At 50.8% G+C, this 27123-nt stretch overlaps 11 protein-coding genes across 11 annotated transcripts; 7 read left to right on the top strand and 4 right to left on the bottom strand.

Moving 5' to 3' along the window:
- Nucleotides 1-1806: 1806 nt before the first annotated feature.
- On the top strand, nt 1807-3687 carry M438DRAFT_274447 (general substrate transporter; the record flags this gene model as incomplete). Its single annotated transcript, XM_029900713.1, has 5 exons — nt 1807-1905; nt 1959-2314; nt 2352-3060; nt 3117-3235; nt 3288-3687. The coding sequence occupies 5 exons, from the start codon at nt 1807-1809 to the stop codon at nt 3685-3687; spliced, it is 1683 nt and encodes a 560-aa protein (XP_029760092.1).
- Nucleotides 3688-4168: 481 nt separating this feature from the next.
- Nucleotides 4169-5381, top strand: M438DRAFT_319707 (uncharacterized protein). Its single transcript, XM_029902848.1, has 3 exons — nt 4169-4796; nt 4852-5007; nt 5061-5381. Exons 1-3 carry the CDS (start codon nt 4215-4217, stop codon nt 5319-5321), a joined length of 999 nt encoding a protein of 332 aa, XP_029760091.1. The 5' UTR covers nt 4169-4214; the 3' UTR covers nt 5322-5381.
- A 40-nt stretch (nt 5382-5421) lies between these two features.
- M438DRAFT_24825 (DnaJ-domain-containing protein) lies at nt 5422-6618 on the bottom strand. The gene is made up of 4 exons (XM_029899613.1): nt 6420-6618; nt 6290-6368; nt 5847-6236; nt 5422-5789 (listed from the first exon to the last, which is right to left on the bottom strand). Exons 1-4 carry the CDS (start codon nt 6424-6426, stop codon nt 5522-5524), a joined length of 744 nt encoding a protein of 247 aa, XP_029760090.1. The 5' UTR covers nt 6427-6618; the 3' UTR covers nt 5422-5521.
- A 708-nt stretch (nt 6619-7326) lies between these two features.
- Nucleotides 7327-7706, top strand: M438DRAFT_345997 (uncharacterized protein; the record flags this gene model as incomplete). Its single annotated transcript, XM_029905572.1, has 1 exon — nt 7327-7706. The coding sequence occupies one exon, from the start codon at nt 7330-7332 to the stop codon at nt 7528-7530; it is 201 nt and encodes a 66-aa protein (XP_029760089.1). The 3' UTR covers nt 7531-7706.
- Nucleotides 7707-8537: 831 nt separating this feature from the next.
- On the top strand, nt 8538-9756 carry M438DRAFT_355744 (uncharacterized protein; the record flags this gene model as incomplete). The annotated part of the gene is made up of 3 exons (XM_029907056.1): nt 8538-8780; nt 8833-8912; nt 8970-9756. The coding sequence occupies 3 exons, from the start codon at nt 8538-8540 to the stop codon at nt 9754-9756; spliced, it is 1110 nt and encodes a 369-aa protein (XP_029760088.1).
- Nucleotides 9757-11051: 1295 nt separating this feature from the next.
- Nucleotides 11052-14147, bottom strand: M438DRAFT_274519 (Adaptor protein complex AP-3 delta subunit; the record flags this gene model as incomplete). Its single annotated transcript, XM_029900718.1, has 1 exon — nt 11052-14147. A coding segment is annotated over one exon (3096 nt), but the record flags the coding sequence as incomplete, so codon positions are not given.
- A 393-nt stretch (nt 14148-14540) lies between these two features.
- M438DRAFT_345994 (uncharacterized protein) lies at nt 14541-15572 on the top strand. The gene is made up of 2 exons (XM_029905571.1): nt 14541-14663; nt 14728-15572. The coding sequence occupies exons 1-2, from the start codon at nt 14548-14550 to the stop codon at nt 15401-15403; spliced, it is 792 nt and encodes a 263-aa protein (XP_029760086.1). The 5' UTR covers nt 14541-14547; the 3' UTR covers nt 15404-15572.
- Nucleotides 15573-17601: 2029 nt separating this feature from the next.
- On the bottom strand, nt 17602-19680 carry M438DRAFT_297717 (P-loop containing nucleoside triphosphate hydrolase protein). The gene is made up of 3 exons (XM_029901965.1): nt 18690-19680; nt 18527-18629; nt 17602-18475 (listed from the first exon to the last, which is right to left on the bottom strand). Exons 1-3 carry the CDS (start codon nt 19369-19371, stop codon nt 17911-17913), a joined length of 1350 nt encoding a protein of 449 aa, XP_029760085.1. The 5' UTR covers nt 19372-19680; the 3' UTR covers nt 17602-17910.
- A 452-nt stretch (nt 19681-20132) lies between these two features.
- M438DRAFT_345990 (NAD(P)-binding protein) lies at nt 20133-21410 on the top strand. Its single transcript, XM_029905570.1, has 3 exons — nt 20133-20704; nt 20837-21004; nt 21063-21410. Exons 1-3 carry the CDS (start codon nt 20410-20412, stop codon nt 21359-21361), a joined length of 762 nt encoding a protein of 253 aa, XP_029760084.1. The 5' UTR covers nt 20133-20409; the 3' UTR covers nt 21362-21410.
- A 2159-nt stretch (nt 21411-23569) lies between these two features.
- M438DRAFT_297712 (uncharacterized protein) lies at nt 23570-24884 on the top strand. The gene is made up of 3 exons (XM_029901964.1): nt 23570-24058; nt 24114-24270; nt 24329-24884. Exons 1-3 carry the CDS (start codon nt 23658-23660, stop codon nt 24653-24655), a joined length of 885 nt encoding a protein of 294 aa, XP_029760083.1. The 5' UTR covers nt 23570-23657; the 3' UTR covers nt 24656-24884.
- An 823-nt stretch (nt 24885-25707) lies between these two features.
- On the bottom strand, nt 25708-26644 carry M438DRAFT_345987 (DUF1768-domain-containing protein). The gene has a single exon (XM_029905569.1). It carries the CDS (start codon nt 26395-26397, stop codon nt 25822-25824), a length of 576 nt encoding a protein of 191 aa, XP_029760082.1. The 5' UTR covers nt 26398-26644; the 3' UTR covers nt 25708-25821.
- Between the last annotated feature and the right edge of the window lie 479 nt (nt 26645-27123).

The following is a 27123-nucleotide window of genomic DNA, read 5'->3' as shown; positions in this document are numbered from 1 at the left end:
ATCGGTAATGGAAACGAGTATGCGCGCGCTTATGACTCAAATTGTGTCCGTGAGGATGACTCTTTCAAATCTTTATGACTCCAGGACGTTGGACGCCATGTGGTACTGGGTGGCTTGAGTCATCGGCACTGTTAGTAACGCAGGTTTCGCCGGGGCGTCAGCAACGCTTACTGATTGTGTTGCGTACAGCTGGGACTTCGGATGTCAACAGGTTCCAATGTTCCATGGTGGAATTGTTATCTACTCTCAGAGACGATAGATTCCGAGGGAAGTCCAGAAGTTGCACAGGAATGTTTGTAGGTTTGTAGACTCCAATCCTGGCTGGAAGCTAGGATGGCTGCTAAAGGATGTATTCGCGCTTGATCGACTTGCTGCAGCATGGAGAGATTGGGCATGTTGCAATCGGTGGAGATGGCCAGATCCGTGTATGCCATGAGAGAGGTCCATTAGGCACGTCTGAGTTCGGCTTCCGGGGAGTCACAAGATATCTGACAAGAAGGGAGATGGTATGGCGAGAGGTAAGAGACGCCGCAAGTTTCAGAAAGTACGAGTTGGAATCGGGTCTTGCTTGTACCGGGGGTCCGCCTACCTGCCCCCTTACCGTACGTACTATTGAGCAACTCCTGACATTTCGACGCACAATTTATTGAGAGTGCTCTATCTGGAGATATATGATCCTAACCGAACTACTCAAGTTCCAGAAATGCCAAGTGCCCTCAAAATCTCAGAGGTCCTGCTTGCAAGGCTCTCCCTGGAAACCAGAGTCCTCCAGTCCAAAAGAGTCGTGCATCTGTACAGAGAATGCGTGCGAAGGCTTCAGAGTGTTCCGTAACGCGGAGGTCTTCAATCTGGATTACCGTTCGAGAAGTATCCTTGTGAGTTGTGACCGTGTAGATGAAGCCGCAGACGTGTTGGAGAAACTACGAAGTACGCCCGCCCCAGGGGCCTCCGCCCTCGATGCCATGTTTCGTCTAACAAGTTCTCTGGTGACACGCGTAAAGTGTTGCTCGTGTGCCGCCTGCGTCATATCTGTTTCTCATGCGGAAGTGCTCGCCGTTTGACGGATGAGCTTATTCTCGTCCCACGAGCTTGCCCTCGACTTACTGCCCTTGGACAAAGCTTGGATGGTATCTATCGAATTTGGGAGGCGTGGAAGGGGATTTACGACTTTTCTTGACGCTTCACTACCTGCCATTCAGTAAGTGCTTACAATATGGCTAAAGGCAAGGCTCATTTGTAGAGGCGATTGCCTTGCCGTCATCGTATTCACCTCCGGCGAAGGACCGAATTCTCAGGCTCGTGCCATTGTGCGGGGGAAGGCACTAACTCCAACTTGTGTCTCCAGATCGACAGCCTTAGCTCCAATCCCATGCGATCACTGTTCGGGGACACTCTTGATACTGCATGAGTACGAAGAAGAGTATCTCCTTGAGTCGTTCTCTATGCTGCCATTGTGAGTAGGAAGGACGCGCTCTTGCCTGTTCTCAGTGTCAAGAGCTCTGTCCGGACTGAAAACATCTCCGGGCATTTAAACAACTCCTACATCTAGTTACGTGCGACTAGACCGTTGTTCTCGAAGACAGCCACGCGCGACGTCATGCATGGAAGGTGCGTCTGTGCCTTTGCTCCAAGCACCCGACTCATGGCAGGATCGAGCATTCTTTGGTCTGTATGAGACCGGAGGAACTGCTAGCGACCTCGTATATAAACATCTGACTTTCCCCTCGTCAAGATGCGTCTCCTCCAGATCTCCACACTCTTCCTCCACACCAATATCCTTCTGACAGCAAGATGTCTGAAAAGGCCATGACAAAACCAAAGTACTTTGGTATGACCGGTACTTGGTTGACAGTATGGGTCACTGTTGCCTGTGCCACTGATATGACCCTATTTGGTTACGACCAGGTGAGCAGAAACTGCCAGTCTAAGTGATGGGATACAACTAAGAGTTCAAACAGGGTGTTTTTGGTGGCGTTGTGGTTACCCAAGATTATATCAACCAGCTTAACCTTGCCGACAATGCAAGTCTGCTCTCAACCATCACCGCCATCTACGATATCGGATGTTTCTTCGGAGCCATTGCAGCAGTCATGATCGGCGACCCTCTTGGACGCAAGAACTCAATTCTACTAGGAACCACGATTATGTCTGTCGGAGCTCTTCTCCAATGTACAGCATTCGGAGTACCTCAAATGATCGTTGGCCGTATTGTCGCTGGTATTGGCAACGGTATCAACACATCAACTGCACCCGTATGGCAAGGAGAAACATCTAAGGCCTCGTGGCGTGGTAAATTGGTCATCATCGAGAGTGAGTTTCATTGGGTCCACCCTATTTTACCTCGCTGACAGCCTTATCGTGATTTTGAACATATTCGGTTTCATGTTAAGCAATTGGGTGACGTTTGGCTTCTCTTACCTTGACGGAGGCGTCTCATGGCGTGTTCCTCTTGCCTTCCAGTTCATCTTCATCGTCATCCTCTATGCAACTGTGCCATGGTTGCCCGAATCTCCTCGTTGGCTCATCAGCAAGGGCCGCGTCGAAGAAGCTAACCATATCCTGGCCGCCCTGGAGTCAGCTACCCACGATGATCCCTATATCATCACTGCAAGCAACGAGATTCAGTACGCGGTCGACTATGAACGCGAGAACTCACCTTCCTGGGGTGAGCTTCTTAGGGGCAAGACTGGCAAGGAGGGAGGCACCTGCACCATGCGTCGTCTCTTCTTGGGAATGGGTGCCCAAGCAATGCAGCAGCTGGGTGGTATCAACGTGACAAGTTACTACTTGCCTACTGTGTTGATCCAGTCTGTCGGTCTCACTGAGAAGCTGGCCCGTCTTCTCGCAGCTTGCAACTCGGTTTCCTACCTTCTTTTCTCATTCATATCGATCCCTAACGTGGAAAAGTGGGGTCGCCGCAATATGATGATTTATGCTTCGCTCGGTCAAGGGTGTTGTTATCTGTTGATTACCATCTTGCTGCGCTTCAACGAGATGGATGGCTATGCTCACAAGAACGAGGTCGCGTCTGCATCAATTGCCTTCTTCTTCCTCTACTACGTAAGTCCCCTGTTTCATATGTACTCACTTGGATCTCCGTGTTAATCGTAGTACAGGTCTTCTTCGGTATCGGATGGCAGGGAGTCCCTTGGCTGTATCCCACTGAGATTAACTCACTCTCAATGCGTACCAAAGGAGCTGCTCTTGGTACTGCCACTAATTGGATCATGAACTTGTGAGTCCTACCTCCTCTAGACTGATACGAGTTGTACTAACCATAAGCTTAGCATGGTTGTTGAAATCACCCCTATCGGAATCAACAGTATCCACTGGAAGTTCTACATCATCTGGACAGTTTTCAACTTCAGCTTTATCCCTGTCGTGTACCTGTGGTATCCGGAGACAGCTGATAGAACGCTTGAAGACATGGACCGCTTCTTCCGTGAGAACCACGATGTGTTCGTTTTCCGTCACAAGGACGCTATCAGCACTAAGCGTCCTTTGGCCTACATCGAGCGTGAGCAAGACGAGGTTAGACGTACTTCCTCTGTTCATGCTGGCATGGCCATGGACGCCGCTCGCAACAAGAGCAACGCTACTGAGTTTAACGAGAAGAGGGAAGGTACTGGCCGCAATGCTACTCTTAGCACTGATGGTAGCCACGATGAATTCAAGGAGGACGTCTAGATTGAACGTCTCCTCAAATGTCTATTCTAAGGGGGTTTGATATGGTATGCCGTTCTGACAGGCTTTGGTAGATAGGCTGTTAGTTCCGCACCGAGCCTTTACCCTGTTTTACATATATATACGATTTCATGATACCACACAATCTTTCAAGCACACCTAGTAGCTCAGACTACCTTCAAGCTGTTTTTCGTACTCGTCCAACCGTCCACTCTCCTTGTTGTTCGAAAGGCATGAACAGAAATTACACAGATACGTGGCTCTCCTCTTGACTGAGGCTCCCATCACTGTCGAAAGGCAAGAAGTTTTTAATGTTATCATGCCTGTCCAAAGAGAGCGCGTAAATTGCCTCTTTCGACAGATCCCTGTGGGAAGATCATGATCATCTTGATTGGTATCGGGCTGATGATAGACAGGGTCGCGGCCCATCTCTTGGCGGATATCGCGCGGAGTTGGAGACAGCAAGCTGGAGAAGCTCCACCACAACTCAGCAAGCAACCTGTACATTACAGCTCAACTCACACAACAAGATGATTGATCAATTGCTAGCACCTCCGACCCAAATCTCACACACCGAGTCGCTGCGACTCTCACAACTGGCGCCAAAATGGCTCCGTAGCCAAGCACCCAGCAGTCTCCCTTACCCGCTCTCTCTCCTCACGACTTCCGAATCGGCCGAGCAATGGCAAGCAAACGAGAACCTGCTTGTCGCCTGTCTACGCACCGGCGACGATGAAACCGCATACATCTGCCTTGAACAACTGTCCCAACGTTTTGGACCCGACAACGAGCGCGTCCAAGCATTACGTGGACTCTACGAGGAAGCAACCGCAGCAGACGACAAGGCACTGTTGAACGTGTTGAAGAGCTATGACGAGTTGCTTGAGGAGAAGCCTGCGAACATCCCGGTCTTGAAGAGAAAGGTTGCGCTGTTGAGAGGGTTGGGCAAGGTGGCCGATGCGACAAAGGCGTTGACCGAGTTGTTGGATAGCTCGCCTATTGATGCTGAGGCATGGGCTGAGTTGGCTGAGCTTTACTTCTTGCAGGGTGCGCATGCTCAGGCTGTCTTTTGCTTGGAAGAGGTGTTGCTCATCACGCCGAATGCTTGGAACGTTCGTACAACCTCCTCGAACATACGTGGATGTTCGGCCTGCTAACATATGCTAGATTCATGCTCGTCTGGGTGAACTCCTCTTCGTCTCTGCCAACGCAGCAGAGGATGCTGGAAGCAAGCTCAAGCTACTCGCAGATGCTCAACGCAGCTTCTGCCGTAGCATCGAACTGTGCGACGACTACCTCCGTGGCTACTACGGTCTCAAACTCGTACGTTTCACCCTTGGATCCTGCTCGCGTTAGTCAGTACTAATCCACAACAGACATCACAACGCCTCCTTGAAGCCTTGTCTCAAACGAGCAACAAGCCCCAAAAAGCACAATCATCAGACGCAACAGTCGGCGACCTGCCACCACCATCCGTCGCTTCGGTGGAGAAGCTGCGCGAGCTCTCGACCAAGAAGCTTTCGGAAATTGTCAGACGTAGCATGAGTGGTGAGAAAGGCTGGGATGGATACGACCAGGCCGAGCTCATCGCCGTGAAAGAGCTTCTCAATAGAGACACTCAGTCAGTCCAACGATGAGGCATGTCATCCTCTAATCCAACCCACCAGAAGCCATGTATAAAAGCAAGCGAGATACCCAATACAAATTCAGCAAATGCACAGTAGTGGTGGGAAATGTTCATTGATAGGGGTATTGCATGCGTCGTGACCGTCCTCTCCAAAAACCACGTGAGACCAAGCCAATTAACCAGTCATAAACTTCATGATATTACAGCCGCTCAGCTAATGGCGTGAGCGAAAACCTTGGTTGCCAGCTCGCTAAGCAGGCGCATCTTTGCTGGCTGGTCCAGTTCTTGGTAGACAGAGTATACACTCTTGCCTCTGTTGTCTCTGACAGCACCGAGTCTATTGCCGGCTACTGCGCCTGCAATGGCACCTGGAGCGTTGGCGATGATGAAACCCATTGCGCCTCCGCTGACTGCACCGATCATGGACCAGAATCTGCCAGTGGGTGAGTTGTTTTCGCCCTCAGCCATACCTTGCTCCCTGTGAAACTATTAGTATCAAGATACGAGCGAACTCAACAAACCGAAGAAGACGTACCTGAGCATCTCCTCAAAGACGTTGCCGAACTGTTCGCTGCTAAACTTGTTCGCATCTTCTTCCGTCTTTGCCTGGCCACCGAAACCAAAGGCGCTCCATGGGAAGCTGAAACCAGCTCCTTGCTGGCTACCAGGCTCTGGTCTAGGGATCTCCTCCTCTGGATCTCCGTATCCGCCTGGAGGAGCTGTGTTGGAGCTTGAGCCGCCACCGAAGCCCGAGCCAAATCCGGAACCGAATCCGTGGTAGCGTCTTGTGGCATCGTAGTCTCTTCGTCTTGTTGGGTCTGAGAGGGTGTAGTAGGCGTCGTTGATCTGTTGGAACTTTCTGGTGCGGGTTGTGCGCTCGGGAGAGTCGGCAGGGACACGATCGGGGTGGTGCTTCAGTGCTTGTCTGGAGGAGTGTCGTTAGTCGCATATTCTTGATTTAGAGGCAAGATAACGTACTTCTTGTAGGCGGTGCGGATTTGCTCCTGTGTTGCCTTGGGGTCAACCTCGAGGGCGGCATAGTAATCTACTGGCGGTGCTGGTCTTTTGTTAGAATGACACCTTCTTAGTCTGCCACATGTTCACTTACCGGACATGGTTGCGATTAGGTGCTATAACGTGTGAGTTTAGGACGAATGATCGATGTGTCCTGTCAAAGTGCTTTCTCCAGGTTCTCACAGATCCAAGGGTGTGGATGCTTTGGCTGGCTACGTCACAACGCGTTGGTGGTTGCGCACGAATCAGGGATCGATCTTGGTCCGGTAACCCACGCGACAGCTGCTCAAACCATCAATCAAACCTTCTCAACTCTGCGTGACTTCAGCCTCTCTACACAGAGCTCAGACGACCTCATCGCATCGCGTCAGGTGAAGACCTTCACTTTCTGTTGCTGCCATGGACCTGCCGCAGTGGTTTCTCATCGGATGTTCCCCTGAGCTCGACCCTCTGCTCATGTATCTTGCTGCAAGGCGTACTGCGGCTTTATATACCATCGACTGTTGACGTGTCATCCATTCTCTTGAATGCACTTTTAGGGATGCTCCTCTCAAGCCCCATCGCTAGCACTATTGTCTTACTGCATGCACCAGTATCTTCCACATGCTGCCGCCTTAGACTCGGAGATTGCATCTCGTAAAAATTTCTCAACCTTCTATGGGTCTCCAGCCTTCTGGCTTGAGGTTTGAGTAATGAGATTTGATTGTTGAAATCTCTGTATAACAATGCACTCTCGTACGCACGTAAGAGATGTGTTGACTCGAGCCTGAAAAACGCCAGTTATCACTATTGGGCCAGGAAGCTTCTGCTAGGTCACCGTCTGGACCTCCTCCGTTTGAAAGGAGGCATCAGCAGACTATTCGTTACGCAGCATTTGTTGAGTATTGAATAATGATGATAGACAGAAAGGTACTATACATGTACTGTAAATTGGACGGCATGAAATTGTATATATATTCCGAGAATATGTCTTGACGGGTTAATGAAGAGCGCGCGCTACTGCAATGCCGGCATGGCAGTCGGTGGAAACTGAAGGGTCGGTGGATGGTTTCCTCTCCCAACGGCAGCCCTCTGACAAGCCATTGCCGTCGCGGTACCGTGATGGTAGCGAAGTATCCAGGGCAAGAATCGACCCAGAAGTCCAGATGACAAACCGTCGTGGCTGTCATCGGGAAGAGTTGCGCCATTGCACTGGGCGCGAGTGATGGAGTGAGATTGTCTCAGATTGGAGAGGGCCTGCAGGCAACCTGGTTTCAGTCGAGATGCAGCAATCAGGTCAGCCACGGCGGACTTCGCTTGCGCGATGAGGCAGTTGAGGTTCAAACAGAGGGTTTGCGAACAGTTCCTCGTTCATTGATTGATGGCAATAATCGAGAATTGAGGTGGTTAGGATCCCCTGGAGATCAAGGCACGAGGATAAAGATGGCGCAACAACGGTCTGGAGGCATCCGATTCGTTCCCGGGCGGCCAAAAAGGTTTTCGGTACGCTCATTCGGTACAGGCTAACAGGCCCGAACCCAGCCTAGTGGCGGTTCTCTATCTTCTGACGACGAACCAAAAGATGATGGCGGGCGATCCAGGTCGAGTTCATCAAGGCTTGGACGCGCTGCTCCAGTATTCCTTCCTGTTCTTTTCTCCACTCTGCTTGAACAAGTGTCGCGATTGATCCTGTGCCTGCCTCGTGAGCCCCCGAGTTTGCTCTGTCCTCCCTGTTCGGCGTCTCAGAAAACACCCTCTCAAGTCACTCGCTCCCCGCGCTCCCGCCGCTATACATTCCTGTCCTCGATCGAGTCCGAGGCTAGACGCATCACTCGCAATCCGTGTATATCGGGTCCAAAGGCAACTTCCCTCTACAGCTTCTACTCGATATCTACACGCCCGTGTTCGCTTTCTCAAGGGCGCACATCCTGAAACGCACGGCCGCTGCAACGTGGGCGCTTTCTCTCCGGTTGGTGTAACGCGCGCGACTGCCATCTAGTCGATGCGCTCGTCTTGACACAGGCCCAAGACAAAGTCCTCCACACCGCAGCTCTCACTGCAATCTTCTACACCCCAATCTTCTGTGTTCCATCTCTCGGATCGACCCAGCCCTCTTCTTCAGGTCTCTTAGCCCTCTCCAAGCTCTAGTGCCCGCACTCCTGAGCTCCAATTGGTAGCCCATCTTGCACCGCAGGACGTCTCGAGATCAAATCACCGTTTGGCTACCACCACCATGGCTCAGACACAAAACCTCCCGCCCGCCTATGGCGGCCACCCAGGTTACCCCGGACCCCCTCATCCTCAGTACGATCACAGACAACAACTGTCAATGCAAGCAAACGGACAAGCAATGCAAGCAGCTCCACCGGTGACCCAGACTGCTCACATCATTTCTCAAACCAAGGACAATTTGAAATATTCTTTGGTTGTCGTGCAGCAGCCCATCCGAGCGCGCATGTGTGGCTTCGGAGACAAGGTAAGCAACCACACGCGTGGCACAGAATTTGGCCCATCTGAGACATTTGCAGGACCGAAGACCTATCACTCCTCCGCCATGTGTGCGCCTTGTCGTTACCGATACGCGGACACAGCAGGAGGTGCCAGCAGAGTATGTGCTTTCCAATCTTGTGTGCAGCAAGCTCGACTGAACTGACGCCTGCTACAGCCAGCTAGACCCCAGTTTTTTTATTCTCCAGGTCGACCTCTGGGACGAACATGGCCATGCCGAAAAGAACATTGTCAAAGCATCGACCAACTCTCCTGCCACGTCCATCTCGACAGCCACAACCACCTCGTACCCTCCGCCAGCCGAGCGCCCGACCTTGTATGCACCTCCTCAAGTCGCTTACCACGATCCTCGAACCGGCCAGATCACTGGCTATGGGCCCCCACCAGGTTACCCTCCGCAGTGGTATGGCCCACAACCTCACATGCCCATGTACATGTCTGCTCCTGCTCCTGCTCCTAGCCATTACGCACAGCCTCCGATGGGCCCCGCCTACGGTCAATACCCCGGTGCTCAGCCACAAATGTACCCTCCGCAACAATACCAGCCTCCCGTGCCGCAGCAACAGACAAATGGTGGCATGTTCACCCGCAATCTGATCGGCAGTCTTACTGTGAACGCCAACACGCTGCGTGATCCCCAAGGAAAAGAAGGCCACTGGTTTGTCTTGCAAGATTTATCCGTGCGCACCGAGGCGGTTTTCCGCCTTAAGATGAGCTTTTTCGACATTTCCGCCGGAAGAGACCAGACCAACAAGCTTGCCAATGGCTCGAAACCCGTTCTGGCCACCGTCTTCTCCGAGCCTTTCCAGGTCTTTTCAGCCAAGAAGTTCCCTGGTGTGATTGAGAGCACCGAACTCAGCAAATGCTTTGCCGGTCAAGGCATCAAGATTCCTATCAGAAAGGACGGCGGAAAGCACGAAGGCAAGGACGAAGACGAAGAGTAGAGTTGGGGATCTGAGTATATTGCTTCTGGTCAGCAAAGACTGGCTCAAAGTGCTATGACAAACGAGCTCGAGGACGAGGAACCAGAACCTCCGCTCGAACCCGAGGTATACAAACCGTTTTTCCTTTCTGTCACAGACTGGCAGCTAACAACGATCCTTTTGTAGAGCCGTCGGATATTTTCACGAACGCGAACCCTTCGCTCGCAGACACACTCGCCGGGACGTCCAATAATCAATTGTCGCAATCCACCGCCGGGATTCAAATACACACGTCGTCGTGGACCATCGGTCAATCCCAAACAAAGTCCAGGTCAAAAGGCTTTGACGAAGGATGTGGTTCGACGTGTCTTGGATCCCAAACAAGGAAGCCAGGCAGGAGGATCACACGACTCTATTGACGAAGCTCACTCGCACCAACCTTCTTGTTACACCCTTACACTCTTGCGCCCTTTTCTGTATCCTTCCGGCCTCCTTTTCCGTTTTATTTGTATCTTTCGATTTCTATCCCTTTTACAAATTCCCTTCTTTTTACACCATTAGGGGGGAAGTTGCTTTTGCAAAAGAACAAAAAGCAGTTACATGGGTTCAAACGTCAACGATACACATGAGTTATATACCCCTTTGACAAACACCGAAATGAGAGATAATTTTAATCCTTTGAATTTTCCTTCGAGGTGTCTACCATCATCAATATGTGAAATCAAATATTTACGTGTGGACACAAATGCATATTATGGGCAATGAACTAAATGTGAAGATCGATTCACGAGGACGATCGATTTCTCGAGAGATCTGCAAATAAGATGTGTCAAATATCATGTATTTGAAGCACTGTGAGTGTCCAAGCCCGGCAAACGCGCCTCTTTTTATACATGTTGAGCTGCAGGTAGGTTGAGCTGCAGGTCTCAAAATGGTGTCTGAAGGTATTTATTGCATTGCGTTTCGGGCCTTTGTATGTGGTCACAAAACAAGCTCATTAACCAATGCATCGGGCAAGATCGTCTTTCTACTTTTGCTTGAAGCAAGACAACATATGGCAGCAGGATATTGATCCAGATCCATGGCTTTCGGGTGCTAACACGTTGTGGAAACGATGTGCAAAGAGCTAGTCATGAGCTACTCAAGTCTTCACAAAACGCTTGCAAAGAGGATGATTGCAGAGGTAGAGGCGGCTGGATATTTCGTCAACGAGGAGGTGAGATGTAAGAGCGTGAAGTGGAACCAGGAGTGATGCACGACGTTGCGATAGAGAGGTGAGATTGTAGGAAGTCACGATTTATATTTCAGAGGCCGACTCAGGCCGCGGGAGCGTCCCCTTGCTCATCAAAGTTGATCTGCCTCTTCTTCTTCCGCTTCGTTTTGACAGTCGCGGCTTCTACCTCTGCACCTGCATCACCAGCTGCTTCTTCCACATTCTCCTCCTTGGCCTTCTTCTTTTTCTTCTTTTTGGCCGCTGTCGTACCTTCTGCATCGTCACCCGCCTTTTCACACTCTACAGGCTTTTCCTCTTCAGGGGCCTTTGGTTTCGTCTTCTTCTTTTTGCGCTTGACCAATGTGCCTTCTTCGGGGATATGTGTTGCTTCCACTCTTTCTTGTGCCCTTTGCATTTCCAGACGCGCGCGTTCGACTTCTTTGATTGCCTTTGCCATTTCTTCTTCCTCTTGTTGGCGGCGTTCAAAGTCTAGTTGTGTTTCGCGAGCAGTTGCATTCTCTGATAGCGAGAGGGACGAGAGACCACTGCTGTCGACATGCAGAAGAGACTTCTTGGGTCTGCTGAGTAGGGAGGCTTTGGTGGGAACTGCCGCCGCGGCAGGGGCGTCATCGTCTCCTATAGTCTCATCTTGAGCAATCTCAACACGTTTGTTACGAGACTTTTTGGATGCCTTGGACTTTCGTAGACGATCTGCTTCAGCTGCTGTGTTGTTGCTGTCGAGTTGCAGATCCATGATGGGAATCGAGTCGATGTCCAGTTCTTCGCCATTACTGCTCTTGAGAATATTATGCAGTGGTGTTGAGGTTCCTGATACTCGCTCCGAGTCGATGTAGAACGGATCATCTCTATAACGCTCGCGCCTTTCAGCCTTCTTCTTAGCAATGTCCTTTGGATCAATGTTGCGATCCTCGGATTGGTAAGATCCGGTCTGCGTGGCTTCCTTGGGTTCTAGATAATCAGCCGCAGTCGCTGGCTGGATTGCCACTGCTGATGGCTTCTCGAAGTAGAACTTGGAAACGTTATCCTCGTCTGGGAACGACATGTCGTCATAGTCCGCTTGTGATAGGAGTATTTGCAAGTTGTCGTTGATAGGCGTGTCAAGATCCAAGCCGTCAGTGAGTGGCACTTTGCTAAGAGCACCACTAGCAACAGGATTCAGCTCCTGGCCCATGAACAAGGAAGGTATAGCTTGGGTAAGTAGTAGCGGCGGGTCGACAAACCCGTCGTCTTCGCCCTCAACAGCATGAGCTTGAATCGCTTCGGATGTGACGCGCATCAACTCAAGATACTCGACGGCTCGCTCCTGGACTTCAAGATGTGGATGTTGTACAAGTGGCTCCAAGAAGTGGATGATTCTGGCCATGAGCAGATCGGATTGTGATTTCCTGGATGCAGTCCATGATCTTTCTTGGTTAGATGTCAGGCGTGCGAAAACTTTGGGAATAGCTTGGATGTAGATGGCAAGGATACTCGCAGGAAGTTGAGCGCTAGAGGTGTGAAGTAGCGAACTCAAGACCGCTTGCGGGTCGGGAAGCAGGTCAGGGTATTCACCAACCATCCAGGCTACGGAAGCCAGTACAGCCTGTGCTCCGTTTCCAGAAGCAGGGAACAGGTCTCTTCTGCGCTCTACAATGATCAATGACTGTGCTGCAGCAACTGCCTCTGGTCGTACACTCTTCACGCGAACGGCAACGTTCTGAAGTTCGAGACCAATGCTTTGGGCAACATTTGTTGTCGACTTGGTAGAAGAGCTGTCTGATGCTTGAGCGCCCACCGTCGGGCAGTGGCCAACAAGGTCAACCAAAATTCCAATGTACCATTCAAAGTCTGAAATGTTGGCGTACGTGTCTCTTGAACACATATCGAGTATGTTCTCAATGACACTCTGACGGTAGTCTTCAGGAAGAGGAAGGGCTTTTGACGAGCGCGCTTCTCTTCTTCGCAATGATTCGGCAGCCTCTTCATCGTCCGAGTCTCCTGAGGGAACAACACCGCCATGCATGCCTCTGTCGTTGATCGGATCGTCAGAAGCCGAAGCGGGAGTGGCCTCTCTAAGCTGTCGGAGAAGACGCTCGACGATTGGCATAAGGTTGCTTCCATCTACCATGCCAGAAACCAGTTCAAGAGCTCTTGTTCGAATCGAGATATCTGGATCATCGATACATTCAACAACAACATCTGAATGTAGAGCGACAAGCTGAGGATGGGAAGCTACAATCTTGGTGAAAGCGAGCAGAGCGACGTATTTCAGGTTCGGATCGCCTTCGACCACGAGCATCCCACGCAGTTTGCTAACACAGAGACGAGCAATCTCATCACCCTCAACAGTGCCTTCTGCTCCGTCCAGGATGCCACCTTGAATGATACCGTTGATACACTCGTATAACAAACTCATAGCCGGGGTTGTCTTAATCAAAGTGGTTAGTGGAGGCAGTAGCTTCTTGATTAACCTAGGCTCCAGGGGTACGAGAGTAGCGAAAAGCTTGATGATCTTGATAGCCATCCAGTTGTTGGAGCCCTGAACTAGTAGTTCAAACAGACGAGGAGCCAGAGGCAGGAAATCATGTGGTCTTCTCCAGCCAAGTTCACAAACGACGTTGATGATAGCAGCCGTGACACTCGAGTCTTCGTTCTCGTCGAGGAGACGTTCTTTGATCTTCGGCCATGCTGGACGGAGAGTTTCAGGATACACGAGGGCTAGACGGTAGAGGGTGACGATTGTCTTCTTGCGGATAGCGGGCGAGGAGTGGGTAAGGCGTGGCAGGAGATCGGTCAAGAGCGAGTTTGCCATGGAAGGGTTGACGACATGAGGGATGGTGACAAGCGGAAGGCCGATAGTAGGCAGTTGCGGCGAGTTCAAGTCCTTCTTGAGCAGGTTCTCGGCCAGCATGAGGACCTCGGTATCGGGACGGAAAGTCTGGACGGCAGCGAGGTAGCCGACACGCTTCTGCAGGTACTTCTGGCTGGACATGACCTCGAGGACGTTGAACGAGGCCCATGACATGTCGTGGCCGAACATCTCGAGGTAGACCAGCTTGAGCAGGGCGGTGGCCTTGTTGTCCATGTCGGGGCTCCGTACTTCGCGGCGGCATTCCTTCAGGCTGTTCTGGATGTATTCCTTCTCATTGCCCTTGTGGTTCCTCATGCCCCGAATAAGGGCATAGAGGTCTTTCTCGAACCTGGACCTGGTAAGCAGCCATCGCTATACCCATAGTCGCATCCTCTGAGGGGCATACATGATTGCGCTGCGGGCCTATGAGGCGCGAGGAGTGACGGGGTTGGGTCGCGGAGAATTCGTATGGTCGTATACCAATATCAACATTATATTTGCAGCATAGCGGATAGGTGCCGACGAGCGAGCTTGAAGATGGTGAAATGTGTTTGCTGATCAACACGCCCGGCCACCATTCGAACTGCGGGCGGGAGAGTCAACCACGAACCATCGACGAGAGCGTCATCGTGCATAACTAAGCAGCGAAGCTTGCAGTTATGCCGACCTTGTGCATGTAATCCACCATCAACTGTCGCAAGCCAATTCATTCATTAACCTTCTCTCTTCTATACCACGCCTCGCAATAATGTCGGTCGAATCGCTTCGCTCTCTCGAGCAGGTGCGCCAGCGCCTAAACACCCTCGCCAATAGCATAGGCAAACTCCTCCACGATCTAGACACCAACGATCCCCTCCCCTCGTGGTATGCGACAAAGCCAAACCGTAGCTTAGCAACTGCTCACTAATGCGCCAGCCCTTGAAAATAGGCCTTCACTGCAGAACTCGGCCACACTACTCTCACACAACATCGCCTCACTCCATCACACCCTCATCAATGCTCAGCCCCTCCTAGCAAACGCCCACGTCTACCCTCTGCCAGCATACCCCGGCCGCACCCAGGAAGACTTGCTCACTCAACTGCTGCGCAAGAAGTTACAGCCACAAGTTGAAGATTGGATCGCGAATGGAGAGCGACATGCTGCTGCCAGCACTGCCGATCCTAGTCAATCAAACGGCGCGGACGTGGACGGCCCTCAGCCCGCTTCACAGCCTCTCCAGGCCATGACCACTGCACAGTTGACCGACCTCTGGAATTGGGCCGGTCCAGAAGGTAACAGAGTCGCTCGCGATATGGGTAGCGATGCCTTCGACGACGTCTTCACCCTCGAAGAACACGAACTCGGCATCGAGAACGTCGTCACCGGTCTGCGCCGCAAGCTATGGGATAGCGATGACGAGGACGAAGACGACGAAGAAGGGGAAGGCGGCAAAAAGGCAGAAGCGAAACAGGAGAAGATGGATGTCGATATGGTAGACGTCGTGCCCGACCATGTCAGGAGACTACAAAGGCACAACCTCGACCCGTCAAAGCCGCCAATGAGCATCGAACACATATTGAGGTTCTCGCTCACGGCCAGGGAACCCCCGAACGTCGTGCAATGACCGCTCCACTCTGCTGCTCTGCTCTCTACCAGGCCAAGATCAAACTAGTCTTATGCTATTTGGAAGCAAGTCGAGTATCAGAAGGGGTGTCGGGAAAATCAAGGAACAAGACATCTGATGATGCGGACAGATCCTTAGATACGAAACGAAATCAAGCTTTGGTTTCAGCATCATGACACAAGAAGGTGGTTTAAAATAAAATAAAGTGACTTGACTGCCGGGTACCGCGCGTGCTATCGCCTAAAAAGAACCAAACTACCTAGCTACCCATTATTTCAAATGATCCAGGAACCCGTCGTACAGGATTGACTCGCATGTAGTTCATGTCCCTACCCGCCATTCCTGTTCCTGTCTTTCTTGTGTTCTCCGTATCTGCCCGTCTTCACCGCACATGTCCATTGACAAATAATTCCATCTTGCGCGAAAGGGGGAAAACGTGCGTTGGACGGGGAAAACATCCTCCAATCAAAAAAGGTCGCGGGAATCAAAAATCCAGATGTTCAGACGCGTGATCAAAGGGTTGGACAATTCCATTGTTGCAGAGCATGACTCTCGAAAGTTGACCCAAAAATATGGGCTATGATCGATCTTTGGAGGAGGCTCAAATGTTGGGTTACTTGAGATCTTTGAGCCACTGTTGATCGTAGATGCGTGTGTGACACACTGGAGTCTGATGTCGGTCGTTGATGCTCTATCCAGCAGGAAACATGCAGAGGGTTGGATGGTTACGATTGCTCAGTTTCGTTGTAGTTGTTGATATTGGTGCTGAGTGCCGGCTCATCGCCATTTGCGAGCATTAAGAGCGTCACGGGACGACGGCTCAGCGGGTCCGCGTTTCACGCCAGGACCGTAGTTATGAACCGTGGGCTTAGAGCTGGAAACTGGCGGCTTTCCACCAGAGGTGTTGGAGGAAGGCGTCTTGCCGCTGCCAGAGGACTTGGATGAAGATGTGTTGGAAGGCATCTTGAGTATGACTTGGATCGTTGGGTTGACTGAATAAGCTTGTACTGTCGTTGGACGCCGATGTTGATGTGGTTGGCTGTTGGTAGTTGGTATGCAGATGGTTGATTGTGAATTGGAGAGGGGAGGAAAGGTCAATATCTTGCGGCCCAAGTTGGTCTTTTATATTCAGAGAGGAAGCAACAAAGGAAGAAATCAAAGGGCCGGGGCTATGCCGCCAAGGCACTTCCACTGTCTCTGCGACGAGGTGTGCCACGAGGACGAAACAGAAAAGTAGAATCTACTACACAAGCAAACCTTCGGCTGCGCCCGATGCGTCCGCACAGTGGTGATGGAAGGGAGCCGGCTAACCCAAGGCAGAGACATCGTGACCATGCTCGGCCACCGACCTACCAGACACAGCCCCCCAACAGCGAAGAGTCATACTCGCAAGGCACCAGGCCAGTAAAAGCAAGGCCGAAAAGAATGCTGGCATGATTCCAAAGGCAGCGATTGAAGACTAGAGCGTTGAAGACTCAATGTTTCGACCGCGTCACACGGTCTAATAGGGTACCTGCAGTACTCCAGGCACAAGTCAATTGTCAACAATGACGATGCAAGGAACATTGGACCATGAAGAGAACCTATGGTTTAGGCTGCCGCCAACCCGCCCTCAGGTTAGTGGCTGCCTGTAATAGTGTCTCTTTCGTTGTACATTGCTTTGAGATACAACGGCGAGATGCGATGGCAGCATCATCACCATCATCACCGCCAGCACTGCGGTGATGTAGATTTCTCTTGGAGGCGGTGCTACACAATGGTAGAGGCGCAGTTGGATTAAAGGCCCAAGATGGGAAGTCCAAAGGATCTTGCAACCAGACGCCAAGTCACGTTGGTGTCCGTGCATGAGTGAGCACGCGGCCAACACGAAACCCTGTCAAGCCTGTTTCAACAAACCTCTCTGACAGAAGAATTTGATCAGAATAGACACGGGTCGACGTTCCTCTCCACTCGGAATCTGAGAACGCGTTGCACCTGAACGGCCATGCGTACCTGCATGCGTGTCTGGCATCTCATGTCCTCATTTTGCAAACACCTCGTCAGTACTTGTATAGTGCTTTCACATGTATGTAAGTGGACGCGAGCCTGACACGCGCAAGCAGAGACCGACACCGCTATCCAAAGTGCTACATGGGCTCTGGTCATTGAAGAGTGTTTTTAACAGACCTCCAGTTTGCGATACGCAAGTACTCTGCAACGGACAATATTAGACATGCTTGCTCATGTGCCTACTATCTTGTAACAGCTTTGCCATATCACGTATGTGTAGCGCTCCCACAGAGAGCTACTCCTGCCCTTCCAGCTCGCCTAGACATGTCTTCGCACACCCGCATCACCTTGATTTCATTGTTTTGTTTAGCTTCACGCCTGCTGATAGCCGGCCCACAAGAATATCGCAAGGGCGTACGAGGTTTATCAAATATTCAGTTTCGATCCTCATGATCGCAAGATCTGTAGATCCGGCTAGCTAACGTTGTACAAGCAAAACATGGTAGAAAGTACTTCAACTAGATCTTGAGCGCCGCCATGGCCTCCTCTGGATCGTGGTGTAGCTCTTCTCTCAGAATCTTGACCTGTTTCTTGAGCTGCTGCCACAACGGAAGCTTGTCAAGATCAGCATCATGGTGACCTTCCTCCTTGTCGCTAAGCGCAAGAGCTAGCAAAGATGCCACAAAGGCTTCTTGCATGTATGCGAAGGAGAAGCCATCAGTAATTGATGATACTGCCTCACAGAGCTTGTCCGGAAATTCAATGTCTTTATTTTCCTTTAGTTTACCCTGCCAAAACTGTGCGTACTTGACACGCTGCTCGTGATTCGGGTTGGGGAAATAGTATTTGCGGTCGAAGCGAGAGGGACGCTTGGAGATACCTGGGTCTAGGCGATCAAGGTGGTTGGTGGATCCGACCATGAAGATACCATCGTTTGAACGCACTCCGTCGACCTCATTCAGGAAGTAACTACGTGTTGAATCGGTAATTATCGAGTCAAGATCCTCGAAGATGAGGTAGCAAGGGGCATAACGGCGGGCTTCTTTGAAGATGGTACTGAGTGAGAACTCAGGGCCACCATAACTGTAGGTTGTCAGCTTTGTAACTTTGACATGGTAGGATAACATGACTTGCCCCGCCAGCGATTTTACGTAGAGTGTAGGAACGGGGTCCTTTCGCTTATAGAGTGTATGCATCAGAGCCTTGATGCTGATGGTTTTGCCGTTGCCGGGAGGTCCTAAAGCGAGGGTACGATTAGCATGATTCGCGGCAGGCACGAATGGTTGCTACAATGTACCATAGTAGATGACGCCGCGCTTCCATGGCACCTTCAGCTTCTGGTAAGTTTCTCTGCCGTCAAAGAAGTTGTCCACGTCCTTGATGAGAGCTGACTTCATATCCTCGTCAAGGATGACATTTTTCCATTCGGCCGACTGGATACTTTCCCACAGTTCATGGTTCTTCTGCCAGTAACCTTGGTCGTAGACAAGCACCACTCCTTCTAAGCTGCCTGTAAATCTTCCAGCCTCCAGTAGAAGTTTTTCAGTTGCCTGTACTGAGGACGACAAGATGTACTGATTGCGAACTTGTGGATAAGACATTACACCATCGCGACCCTCGGCAATGTAGACGACGTACTCTTTGCCGTCCCAGTCAATCAAGAACTTGCCAAACTTGACATCGTCCACAATGCGGCCGTTGCCTCCGTCAAGGCGTCTGGCAGGCGCCAAAAAGTGTCGGACATACAGCCGATCATTTTCCTTGTCGATAGGGGCAGCAGCAGCTTTTCCAGCGGCAGCGAATTGAAGAAGGTCACATGCGTATGTCGGTGTCACGGTAAGGTGAAGCTGAGGGTACTCTCGTCGGATTGCCTCGATCAGAACGGCATTGGTGTCCACACGAACGCCCGAAGAATGCTCGAAGTAGACGTTGGAAGTCTCGTTGGCGAAGCTCGGATTAGACACGAAGTCGCCGGTCATGTTGAGAAGATTGATCGTGATGTTGTTGATGGGAATGCGAGTTACAGTTGATGCCGGTCTTCGCAAGACACAGAGATAATGGTCAAGCGAAAGTGAATGATCCCAGTGAAGAAGCGATGTCACAACCTGATAGAAGCGTCTTGTCTTTTGAAGTGGATGGGAAGTAGGAAGATAAGAGGTGATAGCTAGGCAGACGCGGGGTATTTGAGGAAGGAGCTGTCGAAGGATGCAGCTTCACCTTCCTCCTTACGTCGATTGTGCAGGAAGATCTCCGTATCTTGATCCAGATCCTGCGATCTTTCTATTTTTACGCTTTTTGCCAGGCACCATATTTCGCGAGCCTCCTTCTTCCAGCCTCCGCGAACGTCAACGACGTCGTTGGTGGAGATGCAGGGTGGTGAACGCGTTGCATGGCTCGACCACAACGATAACCCACTTGACACAAGGTGCCTGTCCCCTGTACACACTCCTGGCTGAGAATTATCATACGTCAAGATTCACACGCGAAGGAACCCGAAACTCGAAGAAGAGCGACATTCACGCTCATGATCGAGCTTCAACTCTAGTATACGTAATTATGGCCAGGGTTGCCCTGTTGGCCAGGCAATGGGTCATGACGTAATGCTTCGGCCATGCCTCCACAGTGCACCGAGTCACAGCATTCAGGACCAGCAATGCACACCTTCCAGGTAGTAGCCAACACGTCGGGGCCCATACATTGAAGGTATATCATCAACGGCCGAGCGAGCAACGTCAAAATAGCTATTTTATTGGCTGGTTGGAAGAGAATCATGAATAAACTTGCGTGCTCGCGATTGTGAATGGCGAACAACGCATCGTCCCCCGCAATCGGGGGGCGTTCCATGCCTTTCTACGGTGCCGTAAGCAGACGAGGCCATGAAGTCCATTACACCACCACAGTGATTCTACGCCTCAATTCAAGAAACACATCATATTTCTCTCCACCAGCTACAAACCCCGGACGCCCAACACAATAACACGAGTACATTCAGCGCGAAACTTATTAACGAATAAACCATGTCGCCAGTCTTGTCGCTCGAAGGAAAGACCGCAATCGTCACTGGCGGTGCAGGTGGCCTAGGTCTCTCAATTACAGATCTCTTCCTGGAAGCAGGCGCAAACGTGGTCGCCATTGACATCAACACCGATCTGGTTCAGAAGTTCGAGTCTTCTCACGACTCGTCAAGGGCAATTGCCGTCGAGGCGAATGTAACCCTTGAGGAAGACCTAGAGGACCTGTTCAAAACGACGATCAAGAAATTTGGCAAGATCGATATTATCGTCAACAATGCTGGAGTCACTGATCGCCTAGGTATGTTTACAGAAGGCATTGGCATCGAATGAAGAATACCGTGGTGCCTAGCTCAAAGAGCTTGTCGGCGGCATGGCAGATGTCATGTATACTTGTACGAGAGAATTTTCGCTGACGATGTTTATCATCCAGATCCGGTCGGCACACTGGAAAAAGATCTCTGGGATCGCATCATTGCGGTCAACCTGACAGCTCCGATGATGGTCACTAAGCTCGGTGTTAATCACATGATGGAGAAGCAGATCAAGGGCTCGATAATCAACATCGGATCCGTTGCTGCTCTTCGTGGCTTTGCTGCCGGTAAGTAAAACCTGTTCTTGGAAATTTGTCGAGATGGTACTGATTGGCATTCCTATAGGTGCTGCGTATACCGCTTCCAAGCATGGTCTTGTAGGCTTGACGAAGAACACGGCAGCGTTCTACACAGACAAGGGAATTCGATGCAACGCTGTTCTTCCATCAGGAATGGAGACCAACATTTCGAAGACTCTTACCAAGGGTATTAACGACGAGGGATACTGCCATATGATGAAGGGACCTGTAACAATGGTCGACCCCAAGCAAGTGGCGCAAACCGTGTTGTTCCTGGCCTCCGACGCCTCGAACACCGTCAGTGGTTCCTGCATCGCCACTGATCTTGGTTATGCAGCTTCTTAATTAGTTCGTTCTCGAACGTAATGACAAACGAACAAAAGTTACTCAGCAATAACCTGTGCAGTGGTCGTAACTCAACGGCAAACTAATGGTGTGACCAAATCTAGCAGTATGGTACTGGCAGCCTCCTTGTTGCACAGCCTCAGCTTTCCCTGGTGCCCATATGGACGCGTTCGGTCAAGATCATTGGACCTCTCAACTATCAAGCCTGTGGTTGGAGAACGTGCGGCAAAAGAACTCGATCCATGGAACTGAAAACACCCCCGTGCCAGTGGCCAGTATCAAATCAGCGAGACAAGGGGGATGTGTCCCACTCGAGGCGTGGTCTGAATGTGAGCGTGCCTTACACGCCCATGATTTGAAAGTTGTTGCCAACTCTGTAGAAACCCCTGCCGTTAGACTCGCGATCTGGACTCGACACGGGTGTAGTTGAGCGCGTCTGTACGAGAGCACAATTTTAGGCAGGACACCCCAAGGGAAGCTGCAGTTGAAGACCTACACTGTTCTAGGTAGAATCCCCCTCGTACCTGAAACGGACTGCGATTCTGATTGTCTTCCTCAAAAAGGAGGAAACACTGGCTCGTTTGAGCTTGCTTAATGACCCGTGACATTGGATCCGGACGCGTGAGCACCCTGAAGATTGAGCTCGCGTAGATATCGTCCGTCTACCTCGCGCATGCATATGATGTGCGCTATATGTTGTTTCATAAGTGGTGAGAGGGATGCGGTAGGATTCAGGCATACAGGGATAGAGATGAGGACGCGGCACAGTGAGCAGCATCAAACCAGTTTGCGATGAAGAAAAATGTCTACTCGTCTTAGGTATGACAGTCATTTCCAGAAGAATGTTTACAAAGCCATAGCATCTGCGTTGACCGGTGACACAGGACTAAGTTCCAAGGCGGTTAACGGGCGTCTGCTGTCGGGTCCATATCCACACGGCTTCTCGGACAGACTGATGGGCGAGAACTCGTTGATCTGTCACCGTGCACGTTATCCACTGGTCTTCCGCTCCGCCGGCCCATTGTCGATCCATGCTGCCGAAAATTACTGAATTGGAAACACCAGCAAGACCCGAGGGCTTCAGACTACACGCGGCTCTCGAGTCCTCGCGGTTGAGACGTGTTCAAAAGAATAGCCGAGAGCCAGAGACGCGCGCAGACAACAAGCCTCTGGAGTCTGGACACAAGCCTACAAGGAGGTCTCGCGGCTCCGCAGTTGCCCTTTCTGTAACCGGCTCACGGCTATTGATCGACGGATAATGGTTCACAGACGGAGAAGATCAGTCGGACTAAGATGCTTGAGTGATTAGCCGAGAGCGAACCCCAGAGAGGAAACTGGATGTTCAGCAAATTGAGCACTTTACGAGCCGGCGCGATGTCGTGAACAATTTCTAGCTGACCGGCCTAAACAGAGGAAAGCTTCAGTTGGTTGAGATGAAGCCTTTGCACGCACAGATGGCGTTGCTTGGCCATCGAGAAGCAAGCAAATTGTCCACGTTTGGTGGCGTCCCGTTGATGCTTTGCTAAGCCAGAAAAGCCACCTGAGCAGACATCTGTCATTGATCTGTGAAGGCAGCGGAAAAGAGGAGATCGAAGACAAGCTCTCGCGATGGCGCACATCATTGACTGGATTCGAGGCGCAAAGGAGCAAAAAAGCATCACGCGGGGAATAGGGATGCCGCGGCTATACAGATCGTCGCCTGGGCTGACATCGTTGGCAACGTCCCAGCATATATGCAATCGTCGGAGAGCCATCTCGTTTCCATACAGCGAACGGACACCATGAGTCCGCGACACCCAAGGACATGGCTCATGCAGGGTATCGCGAGCGCCTAGCGGAGACGGCGGCTTGTCGGACTCATCTTCGAATCCTTCTGTCTACTGACAAGAAGAATGCGGCCAAAGTAGAGTAGGTACTTTTTCGATGTCATACCAAGGACGCCCAAGGACAAGTTTCAAGGGCTGATCGCGAATCGAACCATTTGATCTCAAAGTGACAAAGCAATTGTGCTGGGAAACGAGACAACGGTTCTGTTTTCAAATCAGCACAAGGGCCTCTCACACTAGCATGGAGCTAAACAAACTCCACGCGGAGCACGGCTCTTTCCCCCACACTCCCCATAAACATCGTGTCATCGTCATGAAGCTAGTGCCGAATATATTATGAGCATCCCCCTTGCCGTTCGAGTTTTTTCTATTTCTCCACATTGTCCGCTACCCTCTTGCCTTTCACCAATCTTAGGGAGGCAGTCTCTATCAATTCGCATCCTTACACCTTCGACTGAATCCATATCAACATGTCTACTGCTCAGGATCAGAACGCTATCAATGCCGATGGCTACGCCGGCATGAAGGAGACCAACGGTGTCAATGGTTACGACCACGCGCCGATCAACAATGGAGTCCCTCTCAAGCAGCGCAAGCCCTACGACTATGGCGGCAATCCTCTTGCTCACATCAACACTGGCGAGTCTGTCCGCCTTCCTGCCTTCGGTGGTGAATTCCAACCCGGTCTTTACAAGCCCATCAACGACCGCAAGTTTGCCAACCCTGCTCCCCTCGGTCTCAGCGCCTTCGCCTTGACCACCTTTGTCCTTTCTCTCATCAACCTTGGTACCCGCGGTATCGCTGAGCCCAACATCGTTGTTGGTGCTGCTTTCGCATACGGTGGTCTCGTCCAGCTCCTTGCCGGCATGTGGTACGTAGTATATGTTTCTCTGAACACGAAAGCATGGTCACTAACTGCGCTACAGGGAAATGGCTGTTGGAAACACTTTCGGTGCTACTGCTCTCTCTTCGTATGGTGGATTCTGGATTGGAACTGCCATTATTCTGACTCCTGGTGGCTTCGAAATCGCAAGCGCATATGAGGGTACTCAGTTCGACGACGTCTTTGGCTTCTATCTGATGGTAAGCGCATGATTCAAAATCAGCACTATTGCGGTCTGTTTACTGACTCACTTCTTAGGGCTGGTTTATCTTCACCTTCATCCTGCTCATCTGCACGCTCCGTTCGACTGTCGCCTTCTTCTTCCTCTTCTTCACACTCGATCTCGCATTCCTCATGCTTGGTATCTCATACCTCCAGCATGGCAACATCGCCTGTCTTAGAGCTGGTGGTGCCTTCGGTATTCTCGCCGCCTTCGCCGCTTGGTACAACGCTCTTGCCGGTATTGCCGACAGCAGCAACTCGTTCTTCATCATTCCTGTCGCCCACTTCCCCTGGTCTGACAAGGGTCGCGAGAGACGCGAGAAGGTCGACAACTCTGAGGCTCGTGCTGCTCAGGAGGTTTAAATGACAACTTTGACGAATCTTGTTATGGGTAGTTCGAGCTCACATCACTGAGAGTGATACCATGATCTCGGAATCAGGATGACTACTTTTCGTATGTTTTTGTTATTACTTGCAGGATACCCAGGCTTCACGAAGGATTGAGGGAGCCTCTCAATAGGATGATCCCAGACGGGTCTTTTCATTACCATCATCTCAATTACACTTTTTAATAATTCATTTCAACGTCCACTACAACACTTGAGTTTCATGTATCGTAGCTTTCGCTCACGAACCAACACAGAACGCATGCAAGATCTTGCCACAAGACCCCGATGCGAAGTTGATGTACGTTCATGCACACTTGCATGCAAGTCCAGATTAACATTCCTAGTCACGCCACGAGACCTCCACAATTGCAACCCCGCAGGCAAAGTTCCTTGGCCATGTCTTGTATTCCAGCCTTGTCAACCTCTCCCTCCGCGCCCTTCCATATTGCTCTTTTATTCACTTGGCGATATTCCAATGGAATGGTGTTGCTGTGACACCAGAAATTCGCTTCACAACTGTTCATCTTGTTGTTTTGGTTCGGACGTCCGGACCATGCACGGTTTGTCAAAATCACTAGCGCAATACTGATAAGAATAGCCATCTATCAACCGCGAATGGGAAACAGGCTAATTGTGAGCGAGCCCTAAGCAAAATCCTCCATCGTCGAGAATAGGCGCCTGCTGGTGAGAGAATTGCTTTCTGCAAACATCAATCTATGCTTTTCAGGAGGTTGTCCGGTGGGGGATCGCTACACCACTCCATTGCTTGTGGTTCCCCTTTGGCGGATAAACTTGACGGAAATTCTTCTCCTAAATTGATCGTGCCGCATGTGCTTATTGCCAACAATTTTGGATGCACGAATGGTGTTACTCAACAAGGATTATACGAAAGTGCATGTAGAAGGATCAAGCAATTTGGACGAACATGAGGACGCAGTAGGCCAACCACATCGCTTAAGGTGGTTGGACACATGTTGTTGACGATTTCAACATGTACATCGAAATCACACCAGCTTTATTGTGAACGGCACATGATACTCATTGATCCATTTACAATCTACTGAGAATAACGATGTCTACGGATGAGTCTTCGAGTGGTTGTGGCTCCTGTTTCCGTATGGCAACCTCTAACTAAACATTCTATTCTTTCCTCAGTCTGTCTCTGACTTTCATCTGCGCATTACCGAGCAAATTGGTGCCCCATTCGTTCTCTTTGCCCGCAGCCTCATCTCCCCGGAATCCAATACCCCAGTTCCGATCCGCAGGATTGGACTCTGCCAATATTCTGTCTCCAGTTGCCAACAGGGCTTCTCGACATTCAGCGACTTGGGAGAACTTCAACCAGTTTCCGGTCTCTGCCACCTCAGGTACGGTTCCACGCCACTTTTTCCCATCAAAGTTCTTGACCTGACGGCCAAGTTTCTGGGCTTCGCTGGGCGTGGATGCCACGAGTATCTTTTTGGCTGTTTCCTGGTCGTCGAAGCAGATGGCTTTGCGCCACATTATGTAATGCTCCATGGTCTGAAAGCGAGTGTTTGTGTCCTTGGGATCTGTGAAAGATGATGGATACCAGTTCTGGAGGCGAGCTTCTGGTAGTTGAAGTTCGTGTCCGTAGGTAAAGAGATGCTTGTCGGTGTACCAGACTGATGGACCGTACGCAACCTTTTCGTTTGTGCCGTCGTTTGACGTAAGTGTTTTTGTGACCTTGAATGACATCTTCCTGGATTGAACTGCTGTGACAGATTTCGAGATGGGTGTTGTTCTGGTGATTCGAGTGCAAAGGATCCGGCTCATGAGCTGAATGCGGTGAATAGGCTGCTGAAACGACGGAATCGATGCAGTAAGTTGGAGACGCTCTTAGGAACTCTTCGGACTGTTATTGGGACGACGAAGCATCGATCGAAAGTACTCCTATGTTGTCAAGTATGGAAACAGATTTTGATAGCTCTGTCTTCAATGCGAGTGGTGTGACGACTTGACTTTTGACACCTGAATACCGCATAGACAAGCGACATGGCTACGTCACCAAAAGTGGTCCGAATCTCACGAGGTCTCAGGTACGATCGAGCAAATCGTTACGATATCGTCCCCTCACCGCCCTGCCTACCTTCAAAGATTTTCTTGTAGTTTACAAGGTCAGGCTCGTTGGTCTTCTTATGGTTTCATGTTCATTGAGAATATAGAATCGATGGCTTCGGAATAGAAGGAGGCCTCCTTCTCGAAGCTGTGCGGTTGATGACCATTATAAGACACAGATCTGTTCGAAACAAATATCTGTCTACTCACTGAGAGCGACTTTACAGCTCTCGCTGATATTGTTATTCTGACCACGAAGCTGTGGTGACCTGCGATGAATACATGGCTGTTTCTACACCATTTCACACAGCTGAAATCTCGTTCCCAACCCGTGTCTTACACTGTTGCCAACATGCGCTGAAGATC

This window comes from Aureobasidium pullulans (assembly GCF_000721785.1).
Source record: "Aureobasidium pullulans EXF-150 unplaced genomic scaffold scaffold_10, whole genome shotgun sequence".
Lineage (NCBI taxonomy): Eukaryota > Fungi > Ascomycota > Dothideomycetes > Dothideales > Saccotheciaceae > Aureobasidium > Aureobasidium pullulans.
Note: the sequence above shows the minus strand (reverse complement) of the source record. Positions and strands in the feature narration are given on the sequence as shown.

Excerpts from the sequence above, each read along its gene's own strand:
- M438DRAFT_319707 (XM_029902848.1), top strand. The coding sequence starts at position 4,215 with ATGATTGATCAATTGCTAGCACCTCCGACCCAAATCTCACACACCGAG. Across the intron at positions 4,797-4,851 it reads TCACGCCGAATGCTTGGAAC|ATTCATGCTCGTCTGGGTGA; the intron begins GTTCGTACAACC and ends AACATATGCTAG. Across the intron at positions 5,008-5,060 it reads GCTACTACGGTCTCAAACTC|ACATCACAACGCCTCCTTGA; the intron begins GTACGTTTCACC and ends AATCCACAACAG.
- M438DRAFT_297717 (XM_029901965.1), bottom strand. The coding sequence starts at position 19,371 with ATGACCGGCGACTTCGTGTCTAATCCGAGCTTCGCCAACGAGACTTCC. Across the intron at positions 18,630-18,689 it reads GCGCGGCGTCATCTACTATG|GACCTCCCGGCAACGGCAAA; the intron begins GTACATTGTAGC and ends CCCTCGCTTTAG. Across the intron at positions 18,476-18,526 it reads TACGTAAAATCGCTGGCGGG|TTATGGTGGCCCTGAGTTCT; the intron begins GCAAGTCATGTT and ends GACAACCTACAG.
- M438DRAFT_345990 (XM_029905570.1), top strand. The coding sequence starts at position 20,410 with ATGTCGCCAGTCTTGTCGCTCGAAGGAAAGACCGCAATCGTCACTGGC. Across the intron at positions 20,705-20,836 it reads TGGAGTCACTGATCGCCTAG|ATCCGGTCGGCACACTGGAA; the intron begins GTATGTTTACAG and ends TTTATCATCCAG. Across the intron at positions 21,005-21,062 it reads TCTTCGTGGCTTTGCTGCCG|GTGCTGCGTATACCGCTTCC; the intron begins GTAAGTAAAACC and ends GCATTCCTATAG.
- M438DRAFT_345987 (XM_029905569.1), bottom strand. The coding sequence starts at position 26,397 with ATGTCATTCAAGGTCACAAAAACACTTACGTCAAACGACGGCACAAAC.
- M438DRAFT_24825 (XM_029899613.1), bottom strand. Across the intron at positions 6,237-6,289 it reads ATCCGCACCGCCTACAAGAA|ACAAGCACTGAAGCACCACC; the intron begins GTACGTTATCTT and ends ACACTCCTCCAG. Across the intron at positions 5,790-5,846 it reads GTCTTTGAGGAGATGCTCAG|GGAGCAAGGTATGGCTGAGG; the intron begins GTACGTCTTCTT and ends ATAGTTTCACAG.
- M438DRAFT_297712 (XM_029901964.1), top strand. The coding sequence starts at position 23,658 with ATGTCTACTGCTCAGGATCAGAACGCTATCAATGCCGATGGCTACGCC. Across the intron at positions 24,059-24,113 it reads CAGCTCCTTGCCGGCATGTG|GGAAATGGCTGTTGGAAACA; the intron begins GTACGTAGTATA and ends ACTGCGCTACAG. Across the intron at positions 24,271-24,328 it reads TCTTTGGCTTCTATCTGATG|GGCTGGTTTATCTTCACCTT; the intron begins GTAAGCGCATGA and ends CTCACTTCTTAG.
- M438DRAFT_345994 (XM_029905571.1), top strand. The coding sequence starts at position 14,548 with ATGTCGGTCGAATCGCTTCGCTCTCTCGAGCAGGTGCGCCAGCGCCTA. Across the intron at positions 14,664-14,727 it reads AACGATCCCCTCCCCTCGTG|GCCTTCACTGCAGAACTCGG; the intron begins GTATGCGACAAA and ends CCTTGAAAATAG.